The 21,148-nt window shown below is 36.0% G+C and overlaps 1 protein-coding gene across 16 annotated transcripts in view; it reads left to right on the top strand.

The window, feature by feature from the left end:
• Nucleotides 1–21,148, top strand: part of RALGAPA1 (Ral GTPase activating protein catalytic subunit alpha 1) — a 133,451-nt gene that overhangs the window by 103,262 nt on the left and 9,041 nt on the right. For all 16 annotated transcript variants that reach the window (XM_042791125.1, XM_042791124.1, XM_042791123.1 and 13 more), the window contains 2 exons: nt 804–931; nt 20,959–21,083. In XM_042791125.1, the coding sequence (XP_042647059.1) occupies nt 804–931; nt 20,959–21,083 (253 nt within the window). The remainder of the gene's footprint in view (nt 1–803; nt 932–20,958; nt 21,084–21,148) is intronic.

Below are 21,148 nucleotides of genomic sequence, written 5' to 3'. Positions count from 1 at the left end.
ACTTTATTCAAGCATATAGGAAATGAAGATACTTAATAGAGTTTTAATTTTTTTTTTTTTTTTTAAATTGCAAAATGATGATTGATTTGAGAAGTATGTAATGTCAAATGTAAAGATCCATCTGTTCTGTAAACCCTTTGGGTGCTACCTATACTAAACATCTGGGTTTTCTACTGATCTCACAAATAAGGCTTTACAGTGAGGGTCAAAGAGGCCAAACTTTGACCACAGATTTGTCCGGTAAACGGCTTACAATCCATTTATATAGACACCTTAGAAAGGAAGAAGGACAGATAGAAGAAGAAAAGAAAATGAAAAGTGAGAGTCAGTCCACCAGTAATTGTATGACAGTTGCACATTGTGATGGTCCTTATGGGCATGTTATATCTAAAGCCAGGATAAATATTCTTTAAAATTTGAATAATTATTCCTTTTGCTTACTACCAGCTACAATATTGTCATCTAGCCTTTCAACCTCATAAACATCATATGCATGACTGCTCGTAGGATTTTGGCAGCAAATGTTGTAAATAAGCTTTGATGAGACGTAGTATTCAAATGGTTGCTGGTTGCTTAATTTTCTTCAAATACAGTGTTATCTGTTACCAAGGATATCAAGTAGCTATATGGCTGTATATTTCCACAAGAGAAAAGGTCTGTCATGGAGCACAATAACTGGTCTGATTATCTAGCAATGAGGAGGAAAAAATAAGATATATTTGAGTGCTCTATTGTTAATGTTGATTGCTAATTGTTGCAGCTAAGATCTTGCTTTATGTTGAATTTCTTAATTTTTTATTCAGGTTCCATTTTTTGGTCCACTCTTTGATGGTGCTATTGTGAATGGAAAAATTCTTCCTATTATGGTTCGTGCAACAGCTATAAATGCAAGCCGTGCATTGAAATCATTAATCCCATTATACCAAAACTTGTATCCTTTCATTCAAGTGTTTTCCAAGGGATATACATTCCCTTGCAGTTCTACAGATATGATCTTCATGTTTTCTGTCATCTTATATTTTTGTTGGATTAATATAGGGAAGATATTTTCCATCTTTTTTATGGTGATGGTGCCTTTAGGAAACTGAAACACATAGAAGAATATTCAGTTGAAGATGAGCTTTCTTTAATTAAGTGAAGAATAGATTCAGTGCTGAAAAATTGCCTGTTTTTAATGTTTTTTAACAAAAATTGTTGTTAACAAAATTATTTTAATGACCATTTTGTGAGTAGACTTTTTAAATTAGCAATGTCATGGCATTAGTAATCTTTCTTTCCTTAGAGATATTAAGTATATGTTTAGTAGTAATGTGACCTAGTTTTGTTTTCTAGTTCCAAGAAGGATATGAATGCTGCATGCCTTCAAGATGAGAAATCTGTTACATTTTTGTCATACAGATTTTGTTACTCAGCTCAGAATACAACGTTGTTGTCAAAATTATGTTAGTAACTTTGTAAAGATGTCAGAAGAGGTTATCTCATTTTTTTGTCGTTGGAACTGAAATTGTAGTTTTTGAAAGGGCTGCTCTTGGAAGAATAGATTTACCAAACAGAAATTTAAAAACATAAGGTAAGTCAGCTACTTATACCTCTCCCCTTAAGTTTGAGTTCTGTTGTATACCTCTTAGTTAAATCTACAAGAACATACTATTTTTTAATTCCATAAATGAAAACGTAAGTTTAAATTTTGATCTAAAATAAATTCTGTGCTTAATTTCCACCCAAGCTGTAGATACTTGTATTTGTCATGTGAGAGATTGTTGCTAAAATACTCTGTTTTTTTCCAAGGCTGGCTCTTAATACTTACAGAGTTTTGGATTAGATACGATGAAATGGATTTACAGATGAATGATAGATGGTGTTTGATGTGATCACATTAAATGACGTTTGTGCCATTTCTGTAGATGACAGATGTTGATTCATTTTATTTTTATGTTTGGAAAGGTCCGATCTTTTTGTCATTACTCAAGTGGCTTAATCAAAGAATTTAAAATGTATTATCATCTTTATACCATGAAAAGTGATGGCTTATAGCATTATATTGATGTATAGTGATGAGCAATTGGAAAAAAATTTCCTTTGAAATATCAAACTTTCAGCACCAAAAACCCCCACAAACCTGTATATTTAAACTTCTTTACAGAATGTGGAAGTTGCATTCAGTTCCTTGGACATAAATTGCCAGCTCAATGTCTAGGAATTGTCCAGTTCTGAAGAGTTGTGTATTGCACGTTCACTTTAAATTCAGTTCTCCAAATCATACTTTTTATATGCACCAAAGCACTGCATGTCATTTATGACATAATGTAGCCTCCATTAAAATGTTGATATTTGTCTCCTAATATGGTTAGCATGATAACTGGAAAACCTTACATTAAGTATATGTTAGTTTTGGTTGGTTGTCATCACTTGGTAAGCTTATGAAGCGCCAGTTGATTGGGCACTGATGTTAAAGAGTTGGTGGGATTCTTTTTCCACCTGGCTTGGAGTATCTTATATTCAGTGCTTCGTATAATACTGTAAAAATTAAAATGGGGGGTGTGGGTAGTTCTTTAAAAAGCTGTTTGCTTGGCGTGAAATTAGAAAAAACTCTACAGACGTCCCTGGCTTGAATTAGGCTATGGTAGTCAGTTGTGTCAGTGAACAGCAGAGAACAGCAAAAAAATGTTGAACTTCAAAGCTTGGCCTGGCTCTCAGTGGTTTAAAAACCTCTTGATTAAAAACATCATGGACATGCTCTTGGTGTTTAACCCATGGTGAGATTTGAGGTCAAGAAGGAATTTCCCTCATACAAGAATGGCAAAGACTGGTGGGTGTTTCCTGTAACAAGGACACGGTCTGTTAACTAGGAATATTTGAAAATTGAATCTGATTATGTTCCTGCAATAGCAGGGAATTGAAGATGTCAAAGATTGTCTGTAGTGTCTCCTGCTTTTTTCCTCTGGCATATTTTAGCTATGGCTGTAGCAGTTCACTACTGGCTTTTAAGTTTGTTGTGGACTGAAGGGTGTGGGGGCAGGAGTGTTTGATGGTCAGTGGTTAAGTAGCTTTTCTGGAGACCCCGCCAGACTTAATGTCTTTTGCAGAAGACAGGACTCGTTGATCAAGGTGGTCTTCCCTTGTGTTGGAGTGTTGCTGGAGCAGAGAAAAAGAGAGGTCAGAGTGGTAAAAACAATACCTTCGAAGAGAGCGGAGAAAAGGAACAGAAAAAGTATTTTTTAGATGGTACACCAGAAGCAGAGACCCACCTGTAAAAGTGAAGCTGATCAAGGCTACCCATATATCCAGGACTACAGTGGTGTCAGTGAAAGAGAATTATGAAGTGGTCTGCTTGAAATTAATTTTTCTTTACTTATGAGTAATATACTGGATCGGTGTCAGTTTATTAGGAACTTTGATGATGCTTAGTAGAAATTCAGCTGAATGTGGATCTTGAGGGAACAGGAATACTTGAGACTTCTGTCAAACAGAACACATTTCAAGCCCTACACTTCTGTATTACCTCTCCTTTTACTGTAGTAGACCAGCAGAAATATTTCATTTCAAAGCCAGCGGCAGTGTATGGATGTCTCCTTGCCTGCAGGTGTGTGGTTCATTTCACTGTGCTGTGTAATACTTGGTGGACACACTTTGACTCAGTGTGTTGATGATGATATGTAGGTCTGTGCTTATCTGGTTTTGAGGAATATTTACAATGTCACATTGTTGATCTTTGTAGTGATGGATCGCAGTAAGCTCTTAGTTGAACTAGGAGTGTGCTGATTTACTTGCATATGGGATGTGAAGAAAGTGGCACTGAGTTTGGCCCTCCTACTTCCAAGGAGGGCTTATCCATCCTCTGGGTTAGTGCATTTTCTAAGTGCAGACCTGACTGAAAAAATCAGCTGTCATTTGTAATCAGCAGGGATATTCAGTCCTCTTCATGTAACCTGATTGCAACTTTTTCCTTATTGCGCTAGTCTGTTAATCACAATGTGGCAATGGGTAGTATGTGTGAATAGTATAATAACGGTTGCATGGATACAGGAAATTCTGCTCATCTCCCTTTTATAGTCTGCCCTGACTTTGAGCATGTATTGTACAGTCTGAAGTAGCTTTCTGAGATTGACATATTCTGTCAATCACCGTCCTCTTTCTGACATCATTTTGACCCTTCTGATAGCAAACTTAGATAGCAAAACACTTTGAAGATTTGATTTTGTTAATGAGTTTTAAAGATTTCTGCTCTGTGTTTTTATTCTTTGCTCAGAATACTATAATGATATGTTTCCGTACTGTAGTATTTAAGGTCAGAAATTTACTAAATTTATCAGCAAACATCAGTCACACATGGCAGGTATCCTGCTTTAACTTGATGCTTGACAAATTTCACTGCTGCAGCTGCGTGGAGAGAATATTGCCGTTTGGGTGGAGTTTCTATGTTGGTTTGTGGAATTTGTTTTAGTTTCCACTTCAGGGATTCTGCAGTCCCTCACAATCTTTTGGTGGCCTGGCTTTCTTGTAACAGTACCCCCTCACCAACAGGTGGCAGACATGCACACCGTAGCAGATGGCACACAAAATACTTGGATCGTCTTGCTCATGAAGCAGCAGTACCCCCTTCTCTGTCTCAGCTCATGTGTTTCTTCTTCTTGTTATGTTTGTCGTTGTCTGAAGAAGTACGTGCTTATCCCCTGAACACACTTCAGCTGCACACATGGTAGGAAAACTTGTAAGACTCGTAACTGCAGGTGCAATAATGGACTGAATGTTGAGAACAATCATTTTCGCTATACAGCAGAATAAGGAGGCCAGTATTTAGGGGATTGTTAAATACTCTTTACTTACTAAATTGCATTGAAATTCCTGATAGGAATAGTTTTATTCGTGACTTGCATCTCCAAGAAAGCACTTTGTCACATGCTGGATTCAGAATCTACCATGTGTAGGAAATGTATCAATACTAAATATTTTGAACAATAGAAAGAGTAGATTCGTATGAAATCTTACTTGAACTTCATGAATAAATGAGATGTTAGCTAGATTCGAGAGGTACACCAAAATAATGTTCTTTACTTGGCATAGTAGGCACCTCCAGTGGTCCAACTTATTACAATTGCAACAAAACAGGAAAAAGAGTAGAAACCTTGTGGAACTGACATTCCAGTTGTGAAACAACCAGTGTTACTTTTTGCCCATTGTACAAAAATTTTGAAGTGTTAACAATTATTCCAAACTGTCTGCATTTCAGATAGTGCAATTCAGACACCATGCTTTCTGTCCTATGTAGTATTGCCCTCCCAAAGGGATGCCACCTAATATGTATCTAGACACACAGAAAGAAATCCTGTTTAGCATCTTTTAAGTCTGAAATTTGTTGACATTTTAGAACACCTGGAATAACAGGTGACTGTTTTATCCATAATCATCATAGCATAATTTTCACTCCTTTACAGTAGTGTATGAAGCCTTTGACCTACTGCTAGTAATTGACATCTCTACTTTTGGATTTCTTTATTTTAGTCATATGAAACAGATGAATTCAGAAAAAATATAATGCTGTTTTAATTATTCCGTCTACAAAATATTATAGAACAAATCTTAATCTGAATTATTGGATAAATTCTTTTTTAAGCAAAACTGGAAAATTTACATCCCCCCTATCTTTTTTTGACATTGTATTCCTAAGCAGTTGGTACTTGATGTATTTTAGCTAATTTTTTTAGACAGTTGTCTTCCAGAGAAAGGGAAGATGTTAACCCCATATGGTATCTGACAAGACAGTAACTTCTTTATGAATAAAATAACATTTTTGAGTGGTTTATTAAAAGTTTCCTTCATATTAAAACTCATAGCTCAGAATAAGCTTTCTTGCTTGATGTGATACTCAACTGCCCAAAGAAAGAGTTTCATTGGAACTGGTAGTATTGCTGTTTGTTGCGCTTGCTTGACCATCATCTGCCTCAAGATAGAATTGCAGACATCAGAACACTTATTTTTAAAAAGCAAGTGTTCATTATTAATGACATATAGTGAGCAAAGAGTATTTTTAAGATCCCCTGGCCACATTTGTCTCATTTAATTAAGAATATTGGTTTGATTTACATTTTCAAGCTGGAATTTGTGCAGATTTTTGAGATGTTCACTAATACAGGAACTTAGAAATGAAAGCTGGAAGACATGGATTTTGGCAATGCCAGTTTCCATTCCTCTAAGTCCAGTAAGTTTTCTATCGTGTAGATGCATGAGCTTCTGTAAGAAAAAAAAAAAAAACTAATACACTGATACTGCATCAAAGATAAATGTGTATCAGATGAATAAAGTGTAAGGCCTGCTTTGTCTCCTTAAATATGTATCATGAATTAAATTTTCACAGCGCCACTAATTAATTTTGGTATAGTGAAAGAAGTAGTGCATGCCATTATAATTGCTCTTCTAATATGTACTGGTTCAGAATTTTTTTGAACTGCCATATGCCAGGATTCTTGGCATACTTTGCTATATTTCTGGCGATATAGTTTTGATACAGGACATTTAATAAGGTTTTAACATACCTGTTACTGATTTTTCTGTCATCACAGGTGAGAAGAAACAGACATTAAAAATAATACTTGATATACAGTTTAGATACTACTCTATATGCTTTGCAAAAAAGAATTGAAAATTTCAGGTTTTCAGTGAATATTTATCCCATCCCTGAATCATACCATTGTAGCCTTATCTGGAATGAGTTCAAGTAAGAGCCATGGATGAGTTCATCATATGACCCCCACTGTTTTTTCCAGAATAAAATAGAGTTATTTCTAAAATCTATTTTACTGTTTAGCTACGGAAATTGTTTTCCAAGTTCAAGAAAGAGTCATAAGGTAGAGAATAAGATCTTCAGTCTTTCCTGTACTTTGACTTGCTCAGTTTTGCTGGTCTCCCAAATCCTAGTTCTGCTGACAACCCACTTGATCTTTTAATAATTCCAAATGTGATTAATTAAAGGCCTACATACAATGGTATAACACGAAAACTAGAAGATTTCCAAGGCATTTATGAATATCTAATTGTTTTAATGGACTGTTCAGGTATTTCAGTTTCAAGGAATCGTGTGTAACAGTTTCTCTGTGCATTATAAGAAAACCTAAATACAAGAAGAATGTTTTATATCACTGTAGTCATGTGTGTGTGTATGTGCTTGTGTCTACTTGTATGTATGCAATGACAGTAACAGCTATTTGTATTATCTATATAGAATTTTCCCCCTGAACTAATATGTCCAGTTAATGTATTTTCCTTTGATGTCACAAGTATGTTTGAACAATAAGAGACCATTGTAAGGAAAATTCCAGGGGAAATACCAGGACAATTTGTTTTCTTGTAAACCATGGATGGCTAAAGTACTCAGAATGGCAAACCACTAATTCAGAAAAAGGCAAAATGAGCAGTACTTAAATTACTGCTGCATTTAAGAGTGTTCATATTCAAGATTACTGTTATAATATGTTATACAGAAAATTGATAGCTTTAAATATCTCATGTAAAGGAATTGTATACATGATGGCAATGCAGTGTAATAAAATAATCTAAAGTAACTTTTGTATGGGTAACATCACCCTGAAGTTTGCCCAATTAAAAAAAAGACCAAATGAAAAAGAGCTGAGATTCCAAAGCATAAATGGTGCTATTTATGTTTCTTAAGTATGGTTTGAAATCCTGTCTTAGGGACATCTTACCTAACTATATATCTAATGCTGCTCAGTAAATGAGGAGAGTATTGATTGGCATATGCTGCTTAAATCGATCACCTTTACAGCCAGAATTACAGTAATCTGTCAGTATTAATGACTGTCTTTCAAGCCTTGATACCTCTCCTTCGCTTGTCTCGTCTTGCCTCACTTCTGTTTGAAGTGCATTTTCTTGCAGCCTTTGGTTTTGTCAGGGTAGGTACTTTTGTAGTGTTTTTTTGTCCCCTGAGTCCAATTTATTGGCTTGATCATGCAATTAGAGTTAAAATGCAACACCAGGGAGCAAAAGTAGGCAGTGTTCCGAGTAACAATTGGACCTCAGAGTAGTGCAAGCCTGTTCTCAGACATCATTTATTAGTTACCTGTTGAAAGAACAGGATTGTTTTGCAGTGAATAATTCCAAAGCATCACTTTAAATGCCTTTGATTTTAGCCACTAGAGACAACTGATTGAACCAACATTTGTGATAGGTTTTTAAACTCTTGCCTTAGTGTTTGTCATATAGACACTTCAAATAACTGCTGGAGAAATACTTGCAGATGTGTGCACCAAGCTGCTGGTTTTACTGCATTTTCATGTAGACATACACATCGTTTCAATCGGGTTTTGTGCATTTTTAATATGAGGAGTAAATTGAAGTGTGAAGCTTAAAAGCTGTGTTGTAGTGTATTTTCATGTATATAGTCTGTGAGATTTTTTTTTAGCAAAACACACATATGTGCTTTTTTTTAGCAACAGTTCTGGATTTGTACATGTTCATCTAAATATATTTTCTTCAGTATTTGCCCTGTTTCTAATCCCACAAAACCTGCCTTTTTTGCCCCAGGTAGCAAATCTGTCTCTACCTCTTCTTATGGGCTGCCTACAGATATGAATGACCTAGGATTTTGGGAGGACCTGTTGAAGAGGCATAGTGTAAGCACATGGGTTTAAGAGTAATAAATGTTGTTGTCATCACAAGATATCTATGACATATTTTTTAATCAGTAGTAGAGCTTTATTTGTTAGTTACTCTTCCCTAATGAAATGCATGAGACTGTCTTGAAAGTGGTAAAAAAGCAAAATGTCAAATGAGACAAAACTGATTGACCCTAGTAATACAATTTTCTACGAATAATTGCACTTACAAAGAGCTGAGTGCTCTATTGCTGTTGTAGACAATTATAGGGGAGAGTCAAATTTTTTTGTATGTTTAAGAAAAATATATTCTAAGTTATTTCACTTTCTTTCATAAATTGAATTTACCCATCTAAAGGGTGGGGTATTGCTTCTACTGATTTCTGTATAAAATCTGGGTATGTTTATGCCAGTGGCATTCTGGTTTAGAATAAAAGGATGTCAGTGGGCTACCCTGAAAAGCAGTGAAGTACTTTATCAGCCCCCTAGAACTTCTGAATATAGATCTGTCAGTACAGCTCACTTGAGGGAAGGGAGTTCTTTGTTACTGCATCTTTTTAAGGTAGGAAATTTTTGTATGTTGCAAGCTGGAAGTTAGTAGAGCAATCACACTTTCATTATAAAATGTGTTTGAAATGTGTATAGATCCCTCTTTAAACAAAAATTTGCAGGGTGAAGGGTAGGAGTCCTTAAACTGGAATGAAAAAGATAAACTAGTTCCATCTTTCACAGAGTTGATTGCCTTGTACATAACACAAAATGACAGATTTTTTGTTAATACCTACTTAACCTTATTAATTAATTAAACATTTTGGGTAACAAAAGCCCTTTGTTAAAATGTTAAGACTCTTGCCCCTTTAAGGTGTTAAAATTCATACAGATTTCTTTGATAGCTTTCAGAATTCAGTGAATAAAAGCAGGGAAGATTAAACAATTTCTCCTGACATTTCTAAGATTTAAAAAAATAAATGTCTTTTGAACTATTTAAGCCCTATTTTTTGTGTTAGAAAAGACAGCATTGCTTATTGATTTAATCCTTTTCTAGTCATAAATTCACCCCTAATAACAGATAAGTGACTTGCAAACAATTTGAAAGATTTGTCTTTTAAAACACTAAAAGCTGTGTGTATATAAAGAATAAGTATATTCCACTGCATATGCTTGATTCTGATATTTAAATTGATGGGAAATGTGGGAGATTATTTTTATGAAGCACAACTGATAAACAGTAATGTCTATGAGACAGTGATGTTTTCGGGTGAGTTGAATAAGATACTGGCAAACTGTTTCTGAATCATTCTGCATATGGTAATCAAGACAGTTGGGGCATGCTTTCCAGTGCCAACAGAGGGATTAGAAGATGATAGGTACCAAAAAAAAAATGAGGAGATTAATAGAAACTAGCACACTGATTGTCTTTGTTCTCTGACAGGTCTGTTTTTCAGTTACCGAGAAGAGGGGTTATATATAATACCTGCCAGTATATGGAAATCTCTAGCTAGAGATTGAATATACTTCATGTAACAATATTCACTAATTAACCAGGTCAAAATTATAACAAAAAAGGGTGTATGTATATAGCTTATTCTGTATGTGCCGAATGCTTAGTAGAAAAACGGAATAAACTAACATAAAGCAAGGATTAAAAGTTAGTATTACAGTAATTGGTATTACCATATGGTAGTCCGAAGGACATGAGTCCTAATCATAGCCTGGCCAATCAAATTAATCTCAATATACTTTCTAGAAATTGAGAAAATAGTTTAATTGCTGATTAACTGCTCCTGAATAGATTTGTGGGTCACAAATAGATCTATCTCCTTCTGAATGCTTCTCCTCCCAAACATAGAAGAATGCAGGCTATTAGAAAATCTTTTAATTTCTGATTGCCAAACCATAGTTACCGTCCATCTGTTCTTGCCAATTGTGGAAAAAGGTCAGTTTTCAGCAAAGCCATGCATTTCACAGAAGGTATGTGAAGGGAAATTTCACAGGGGACATGATGGATCCTGATTCTTAGTGATAAACCTTTGGGGCCAGCAGGGTTGGCATATGGTTCAGCATGATATGAAGGCTTGGGTTCCCTGGCTTCACTTCTTTGGCGTGGAACTGATAAAACCTGGCTCTTAAGTATTGTTTCGCTGGACACCAATCATGGGCAGCAGGAACTGCCCATTTAACTCTCTGTGGGAAGGAAGCCCAGGCAGTGTTCACAATAGTACCATTGTAGTGCTGCAAACTGCTCTCAACAGCTTGACAGCACTAGGGAGGAGGGTGAAGGGGCTGCTTTACTAACTGCCCTTCAAAATAAAGAAAGAGGGAAGTAACTGAAATATTTGTTTTCTTCATTTCAATAGAAGAAGCCTGCCTTCGAGTTTTAAAAATCGTTTCAAAAATCGACTTCACTGCCCTCTGAAGAGACTTATAAATAGATTATCTTGTACCGGTACTGCAGCAACCCAGGGTAACGAGAAAACATTCTCTTCAACTATAAAAGAAAAAAAGAAAGGTAGTTGTAAAGTTTTTAAAGTACAGGTTGGAATTAATGGCAGTATTTATCATGTGAGAAGTTTTCTTTGTTACTATGTAGTGTGGAATTGCAAATGAATACATGTCTGTATGTGCAGTCTTTTTGCTGGACAGTATTTAATGTTAATATAATTTCATGTTTGTGTAATTTTACAGTTCTCAGTGATGTCTTCATGCATTTTCCTCACTGTTTCCTCAACAAATAGGTCTATATATGCAGAGAAAGTATTGAAGATAGAAATGTAAACATTTGAATGTATGAACAGTGGGCTTAAGCATTCATGCTAATACCAGAGAGCAAAAAGCCAGATTTGCTTCTGTATTTTTACACTCATCATCCTTAATTACTTGAGTTAAAACTGATGACATGCTGAGTGTTGGAGTGGGGATGAATCCCCCTCCCAAGATCTGGAGTTGGTATGTGGGGCTGCCGTTCCCCCTGGCCTGTTCCGTTCCACATTATTTGTGGACTGAAGCGATGACCGCCACACCTCGACATCTCTCATCGGCACGTTTGGTGCAACATCCTTTAATAAACTGCAGTCCCTCGCCCGTGGGCCCGGCACCTCCGCTGCTGCCCCCGGCACAGCGGCCGCGAGCGGGTCGGTCTGCCGGCAGAGCATTGCTCTGGAGAGGGCCTGCGGCAGCGGTAATGGGCTTCAAAACAATTAGCACGGCATACCTTATAGGTTCATTGATTCCCGTCTTGGATACATTAGTAAGAGAAATCCTTCCTGGAAGTTGGAGTAGGAATTCTGCCTGCATAACAGCTTCGGCACTGTTTCCTTCGCTGTTCTGTTTTCACCTCCGTAGCCTGTTACTAAAACATGGATGAGTGAGGTATTTGTAAATACTGTATTAGTCTTGTAACCACACAGGCAGTAAAGTTAATGAGTAATCTGTTATAGTGTTGAGGTATTCATCCTTCTGATACTGCTAGCCGTTTGATCTTACCATCTCTTTAATGTCATGCTAAAATGCAGTTCAGGGCTTGGAAAACCAACAATACACAATAAATGGTACCGAAACCGAGACTTTCTACTATATGTTTGTGTTAATATGCTCCTGCTATATTTCAAACAGATAATTCATTGAATGCCCATTCTTCCTCTTACTGCAGAGTAGATTATATTTAAGTCAAGATTAATGGATAGATTCTGATGTTAAAACCCAGTCTCTGAGCCTGTCGTTCCCTAGAGGCATATAGTGCATTAGTTTAAGCCAATATGCTGCTTATCATAGATACTATGACACTGTCTTAAATGACAGTTTACTGTACTTTGTTACTGCTTACTCTGGTAATAAAATCACTATATTGTGTTCTTGATAATTACAATATTAAATAGAAACTTAATTGGATTACTGCACATTTAGATACAGATAGTTCTTAAGTAATTGTCCACTGTAAAATTTCTGATACTTATTTTTTCCTCTCATGAGGTGTGTTCTGTCAGTGTCTAAGGTTAATACTTAGTTCAGTCACTTTAGCTGAAAAAGTGGTGAAAAGAGATCTGCGGTGGGATTTTTCAGTGCAAAGGAGTATCTTTTATCACATAGTTTTTTACGTGAACCTTGTTGGGTTTTAAATCCTTTCATGAGGTGCTTTCATTCGCCAGAGTCCTTAAAATAACATGACTTTTGGGTTCCACAGAGTTGAAGAATTCCACAAGTATTGTTAATTCAGATTTTTTTTTCCCTTAACTTCGAAATAGATAAAAGTCTGAGCATCAGTTTTGTGATTTTTGCTGCCTAAGCAGATGATCAGAATTAGAATTAATGAAATTCAGTAAGTAAATATTTTTATATGGTTATCTTAAAAAAAAAAACACACACAAAACCACACAAAAATTTATATAGCTGTTTTTTATATCGTTTAATTATGGAGAATGTTTATACTAAAATTAAAATCTATGTTAAATCCATTCCACTTGCACTTTAATTCTACATATTTTAATAAGTGCCTTTTGTAAAGGAGCTTGGTGCAGAGTGGTTACATTTTTCATTTCATAATTGAGTGTTTTAAGTGGTTAAGCATAGTCCAAATTTTATCCAATTCCAGCTTGTGTTAATGGTGCTACACTCACACTGCCTTAGCACCTGTTATGGATTTTGAGTCATCTGGCAGCCCGTGGGACTTAGATAAAGAAGTACCAGGTGTCCTGCCTGTCTCTTAATTGAGACGCAATGTAAACAATATAGACTTGGCAATATGGTTATAGGAATGGATTAAAGCCCAGCTTTGTCTGCACTGATGAATCACAGCTTTTTCTTCCTACATGATGTTATAAACCACTGAAGAATTTAGTTAGCTGTAAGATCTGGTGGAACAACAGTGTTGCAGGACATTAAATGTTTTTCAATGAAAATGTAAGCATCAATTACAGTTTCTTGCAGCAATTTAGCAATTTTGAAAGTGCTTACACTGTAAAAATGAAGATTCTTATATAAACTCAGATAAAGTCAATGCCTTTCACTACATAATGTGTTAGTAAACTAGGCAGAAAGCAATAGCATTGACTTGGAAACACTCAGTGGCTGCAACTTTATCTAGCCTATACTTACCTTGTGGTACTTTTAACCATTTAACCATAGGGTAGTTATACTAGAAGTAATCTCCTTTAGCTGTAAGACTAGTACTCTTAAAGAAAAAAGCCTCTAAATGGCAAAAGTATGTGTTGTTATAATTTGCCCGCAAACTTTTAAATTATCACAGATTTATTGAACCTTTTAGTAGTGTAAAAAATGAAAATTAATTTTCATTATATTAATTTAAATAATAATGCGACTATATGCGTTGGAAACAAATTGCAAGATCTGGAATGATGGGATTAATTTGTATGGATTTATCCATTATATGTTCCCTTATTTTCTACATGAAGAAATGCATCTCAGACGTTGCCTCAGGAAGTCCTTTTGCAGTTACAACTTGTGTTGAAAAAGATTTTTATTAATCATAGTAGATACTACATTTTATGTTTGCTTAAATTTTACAGTCTGTTACTTGTTTTTCATATCTATTTTCATTTTTTTAATGAGATATCTACATTAATTATTAGTCATATATACATTACTACTTAAAATTAATGATTTTGGATAATTAACACTGAGCCCTTTCTGCAGTTTTAAAATGTTTTCATGAAATGCAACATAAAAGTTTACTTTCGAAATATAACTTCGAATCCTCTGAGTCCTATGTTCTGTTTTAATGAATAAGAAAATATATTGTTACATTTTATTGCAAAAGTGCTGTCACTAGTATTGAGAATATGGTTTCAGTAGAAAAAAAAATCACCTTAAACTATAAAATTTTTAATTCTTTCATCTGTTTAGTAGTGTTGAGCATAGTTTTTTTTTTTTTTTCTTATCTTTCACCTAAATAGCTTGCATCAGTTATGAGGAGAATGAACTGAATTCTGCTTTATGAATCATCAGTGTAGTGGCTAAGTTCCAATTTCATATGCAGAAGCTGCTTTCATTTACAGCATACCTGTGTAAACAGATGCACAGAGCAAAATATTTATATGCCATTTTCAATATTGGCAGTATTTAAGAAACAGAAAAGAACCCAGGCTGACTTTGAGATCAAGTTGACTTGAGTAAACAGAAGTTGCAGCTGGACAAAAATATCTCTTTATTTGTGTACTGTGCAAACTAGATGTGGAAATCACAGAAATGCGGTAAGGGAGGAACACCATGATGCCACTTCTACAGAGTCACTTTTCAGAATATAAGAGAACTTTAACTGTTCCTCTCAGTGTGGCCAGTTGATACTGATCACTCACCTACATACAAAACGCAGCCAGTTGCAGGGCTTCCCACACTGGATCAATAGCAGCCCGACTTACATCCTTAATTCAAAGAGCCAACAAAGAGTACAAATTGCTGTGACTCAGTATGAGTTCAGCTGGTTTGACAACCACTGCACAATCTCTTCTTTCAGAGTGAGATTTCCCAGAAAAAAACTTCCATTTCTGTGATGTGCAGGTTTTGTCCTGTCTGCCTTTAGAAGACAAATTCTGCTATAGCTAACTTTCAGCTTCTTCAAAACCTTGGTCCTAACTTTATAGCTCTAGGATATTTCCTGAACTATAGTGATCTTGATGCATTTTAAATCATCCAGACATCATCTTGAAGTCATCTACTAAAATGGAAACAGAGTTAGAACATGTTACTGTGGTATCTGAAGTGATAAATACTTTTTTTTTTTGACTTTTGGAAAAATACAGAGTTTCTACCATTGATGACTCTACGTACTTCACAAATGCATTCCTTTTAAATTTTGTTGAACAAATGAAATACTGATATGAGATTACAACTATTTCTGTCACCATTCTAGTGTATTAATGAACTGTGCATCTCTTCAGCCCTTTTTTTAAGTTTCTGTTAGTGAGTAGGTTCCCCAGCACAATCATTCCCTCCAGAAGCTGCTGAGGAAATCTGTCATGATAAAACATTTTCTGTATTTTTTTTCCAAAAGTCTTGAGAACATTTAGGCATATAACTAACCACGTCAATCCGACCCAAGTTCCTCCTGACTGGCTTTATAGGTGCCTGAGTCTAAAATAAAGGTGATAGGAGTCTCCACACAGCAAATGCCTAGTCTTGGATGCCTCTGAAGTCCTCAGGTAGCTAAAGCTTTCACTTCCATGCTTCCCTGGAGATCTGCCCTCTTCAGCACACACTAGAGCTGCCTAAGTCCTTGCTATATCCTCAATAGCCAAATGCCCAGCTCATGCCTCTCTTTATCTGATGAGTAGGTGGATATTTCTTCGCTCATCAGACCTGCAAGGCAACAATGCTAAGAGTTTTGAAGGCATACTCACTGGATTAGAGCCCACACAAACACAACAAGAAGTAACTCCCTAGTTATGTCAGCCAGCCAGGAAACAAGAGTGTGGTTCCCCATTTTGAGGCCACATCTTCTGCCTCTTACAAAACTGTTCTAACCATTGGGACTGAAGACATCTTGTCATCAGGCACATACCATTCACTGATGAAATTGCACTTCATTACAAAAAAATCTCCCCTGGATCACAGGGAAAGAACATGCTCATCTGTATAGCCTAATGGTTACGGTACTTTCCTGGGAGAGTCGCTGGATTCCAGTCCCTGCTCAGGAAGCATTTGTTATCAAATGGTCTTTGAAGCAGGTTCTAGGATTTCTTCTCCAGCCCTTTTGTGAATCTAACACTTAGATGCTCTGGTAGTAAGTAGATTACAGAATTGTGAAGTGCCATATCCTTAATTAAAGTCTTGGAATTTTTACGCTGTGTTGAAACTGCTTAATTTTTTCAGCCTCAGGTTGATGACATTTTAGGATTGGTATTCCCTGGATGATTGTAACATAGTAATCATTCATCCACTCTTCTTTAACTGCAAAATAATGAATATACTTATGTATTTTATTGAGTTCTAAAACTGAGAGGTGTGAATAAGAAGAATGGAAGGAAAACACATAGTCAGAATGACACAAAAAATCTATGGAAAGGACTGAGGAGATTAATTCAACAGAAGGACTTGAAAGATGGAGACGGTAGAAGATGCTGAACAATGGGAAGTATGGGCTTTTGTTGAGACTGCATGGTTAAAGTTACAGGAAAGGGAAAATAAAGACTAAGCATCTAAAAATGTGGGAAAATGTAACAGTTTCTCACCAAATTGAAGGATGACAAAGCCATGGCTAAAACAAAATTGGCAGTGTGAGGGAGTTGTTTTAGATATAAAGGGAAAAGATTAAGATGGTGGATGAAGATGCAAGGAAGAGAGCTGTTTTGCTTGTATTATTGTGGCACATGGATATCTTTAGCATAAACTCCAGTCTTGTTATACTGAGATGGAGTACAGCACAAGGCAGATGTTTGTCCCCCAGAAGTAAAAAAATAAATGTAAAACTGAAGACAACAGATGAAGGCAGATATAAAATTCAGGGGAATGTGGAACAATAGTAGACATCATGGATAGTTGTGTAACCTACACAGCAATGGACTTAAGTCTTCCAAGGTGTTTTCCTTGTTTCTTTTTCTATAAACATCATGGCAAAGGGGAGAGTTTGAGGGGGGATTGTTTTGTGGACACTTACGGAGACTTGTTGCTACACATAAGAAGCCATATGGAAAAAAGTACAAAGGTGCCCGTCCAGAAATGTCAGGGTGAGTGAGTGTGACTGTCTGTTAAATGACTGGAGTCAAGAGCAGTTTTGATATAATTGATCAAATAGTTATGGACTACAAAGTTAAAATAAGTAGCCTGCATTTGTGCTAGGGAGTGACAGACTGATAGTGATACCAGAAGAGAATCTTCTGAGAAAGTATAATGAAGTCATTAGATTTTTTTGTTATGCTTTTTGCAGATTATGTATCTGCAAGTTCTTAGCTAACAGATTTGGGTGAATGCCTGTATAATTAATGTATATCTTACCTTTTTATCCATTCTTTGTTGCTCCAGTTAGCACCTTCAGAAGCAGAAAGCTCACAACACTGTTGTTTTAAGTGTTTAGTCGCTCTGTGCCAGAGACTTACTCCACTGGTTTGTCTGTGTATCCTTCCCCTTCCATCTTAATTGCTGATGCCAGTGGCAACATCCACTCGCAGTAAGAATACAGCTTGCATTGCCCTATTATTACTAGCCATTGAGTTTGTATGTGCCACTCAATTTGTAGGTGCTAATAACTCTTCCCTAGAGAGCAGCATTTTAAAGAAATAAATGTCTAGCCTATTAGAAGTAATGTAGAAATTAACTACCAAGGGTTTATGGTCATTCTTGCAGATAGTTGCATTCAAATACAGCATAGAACTAGATTACCTCATACAAAGCATGAAAATTTGGAGTTTTAAAATGCTAGAATGTTCTCAAAAGTATAAGCAAATAGAAGTTAAAAGGTTCCCAATCTTGGTTCCCAATCTAATAAAGAAAAGGAGTTCTTCTGAGGAGAGTGTGTCATTTCTTAGTGCAGAATACAAGCAGCTTTGGACTTGGCATTCGCATCAGATTTTTGTTTCGTTTTCAAGCAGGATTCTGTTTTTAACAAGCTGCAGATGGTTTTGTGGATTGTTAGGACGAGCAGCAACCTGGCTAGCTGAATTACTTTTCTCTGGGTGTACTAAGTGTACATTTGAATTAGACTTCTAGAACTGATATAAGCATGTCCTCTCCACTGTGTAATGAAAACATCATTATCCTCCTCAGTCAGCATCTGTGTTGAGACTATTTTATTTGGTTAGGAGATAGGTACCTAGATTGGAGAATGGGAATGTCCTTGTCACGTTCAAAGCAGTAACTTTCCTTCATTTTTGCCTTATTTGTGTATAAGCTTTGGATATAATAGGATAAACTGAAAGGTTTCCTTTAGAGACCTCTGAAAGTAGAGCATTTTAAAAGCAGGTAGGTGTCTCCACCCTACTTTTTCATGAAACATTTTACCCATTCAAGCAGACTTTTAAAAACAGCTTGTTTTGATAGCAGCCTGTTCTCCTGTGGGCCTTCAGCCTTTGCTTCCTGGCAGCACCTTTGGTGCGAAAAGAGAGTGATCAATTGGGAGACTATCAGTGCCAGCATGCATAGAGTGATAAGTTAACACACCACTGGGAATTTCTAGGGCCCACCAAGATACTTCACTTCTAATGTGCTAACAAGCTCATTTTTCTACCTCTTGCCTCTTCAGTTATTTTTTTTTCTCAGAAGAGCTTAGAAGTTGAGTGCATCAGGCATAATGAAAAGCTCTGTAGGAGGGAGAAGCAATAACCCCATTTTTCCCTTTTCAGCCAAATAGAAAATTAGTTTCTGGTAATACACAAAGGCCAGTATTTTTTGTGCAAGGGGCACTGCTGTGAATCAAAGGACTCTATTAACTGCAGAAAATTCAGCAGCTGTGAATCTCCCCCAATGAAAAAAGTGCTTTTCAACAAGTTGTGAGATATGTAGTATTATTTAGACTTCAACCATCAGATTCATCCTCTACCACTTACACATAGTCTCTTAAAAACTCTGCTATATTACTCTCCTCTGTTAAGGCTCAATACTGTGTTTATTCCCCAACCTAAGAACCGTTACAATGAGAGGTTTTTATATTTTCTCTTGTCCCAGTGCTTCTATTATAGCTTCTTCAAACTGAGACTTCTGCTGAGGTTCAACTGTCTTGGGATCCAGAAAGAATTCAGAACAGGATTTTGGAGGGAAAATTGTTTCCTTGTTTCACTATGTAACCAGGTTAAGGTCTAAGGAAATAAGATGAAGATCATTTTCTTCACTAGAAGTTGTTTTCAGATAATATATTCTCTATACATTTTTTCATATTTAGATATTCTGCAAGATCTACTGTAAATATTGTAGAGAGAACAACTGCAAAAAGGTTTCGTAGTAAAAGTTCTATAATTGAAATACAATTTTATAAGATAGGATGAAGGGTATAATTTCCAGCTTTAATTTGGGACTGAGAATTTTACTGCTTATCATAACTGAAAACACTACTGTTATTTATTTTAAATATTATCAATTGTTATTAAAAATGCTTATCATTTGTAATGCAGTTTTTATGTTTGGCTCGCTAAAAAATGCGTGCAAGATGGGTATTATCCCCATTTTGCAGGTGGTGAAATTGAGTCGGAGAGGTAGTTTCCTCACTGTCCCTGTTGCCCCTAGAAAGAGCAACAAACCTGAAATCAGAACACATAACCTTCAAGAAAGTGATTCTGAGTGCATTCCTCCACAGCATGCTGCTTTGTTTGGGTTTGTTGTTTTTTTTTTTTTTAGGAAAACAGAACCACGTAAGGAGAAAATGATCTCACTATCTACAAATAAAATATGAAAAAAAAGTGTGCACAAATATATATGCCAGGGAAAATTTCTGATCATTTTATGGTTCTGTAAGATAACTGAAGAAGGTCTCCCTCATTCAGCACATTGAGTCCAGCTGGAGGACTTTGAAAGTTGTGAGAGAAAAGGTTAACTGATTTCTCAGTTCAGGAACTATACAACATGAAGCCAGCATGGTAGTTTTTCTTGATAATTGTATGTTGCTGCCTGCTGCTCTACATTTTGACAGCCATTTCCATAGTTGCTTTCATGAACAGCAGAAATATTCTCTCTTTTTCTCGCTCTGTCTGTGCTAACAGCACAATCAGGCCTGCTGGAACAAGAAGCCTGGAGAGGGTTCTTCAAAAGCAGCAACACTTCAAGATACCTGTCTCTTGTCAATAATATCAGAGAGGGAGAACACAGGGAAAAGGAAGAAGTACAGTATTTTGCTGTCAGTGCCCTGCCAACACCTTGTTAGCCAGTATTTAAGGGTCCTGCAGATTCTTTACAAATATTCTTGCTTGTTTTAACAGCATAATTGACAAGGTGTTTTTCCCAATACTCAAATTTCGCTATGTATTTATCTTAACTGTGTGTGTGTTTAGGGATTGTGGAAGCAGTTTGTTGTGGAAGAGTGCAAAATCATTTATTTTGTCTGCTAAGGTTATTTTACATGCTATACCTCTTAAAAATTGTTTTTATGTATAATTGCGACCACAGTACGGGCAAATCAGTTATTTAAAGTAGTTAAGTTGCTGTTGTTTGAAAAACATTCCAGAAAGTTTTGCATTGAATGAAAAACAGGTGGTTGAACCATAAGGTTTACGTTTATCGTGTTTATCTCACAGCTAACATTACTTGAGTGCATCAGATAATATCATAATTAAAAAATTAAAATTAAGCGTGTACAGTCACTGAAATATATGATATGTATTTAACAAAAACAAGAATTCTGAATTACCAGGCACCAATATTTAACAGTTACAGTACATGATATAAATTCATCCTTAATTCTTGGCCAAACCAGTTACGAGGAGAGAGCACGATACCTGCAAACAATTGTTCAACATCATCTAGAACCTACAACATTTGAGGATTTTGCTGCTCAGGTTTTCTGTCCAGCACCTTACCACCATTTGCCCTCAGAGACAGGTAAGAAGTACAGTAAAGAACTGTTTTTATACAGTCTTACTTGAAATGCAGTATCCTTACTTATA

This window comes from Tyto alba, unplaced genomic scaffold (genome assembly GCF_018691265.1).
Source record: "Tyto alba isolate M040663 unplaced genomic scaffold, T.alba_DEE_v4.0 Super-Scaffold_18, whole genome shotgun sequence".
NCBI lineage: Eukaryota > Metazoa > Chordata > Aves > Strigiformes > Tytonidae > Tyto > Tyto alba.
Note: the sequence above shows the minus strand (reverse complement) of the source record. Positions and strands in the feature narration are given on the sequence as shown.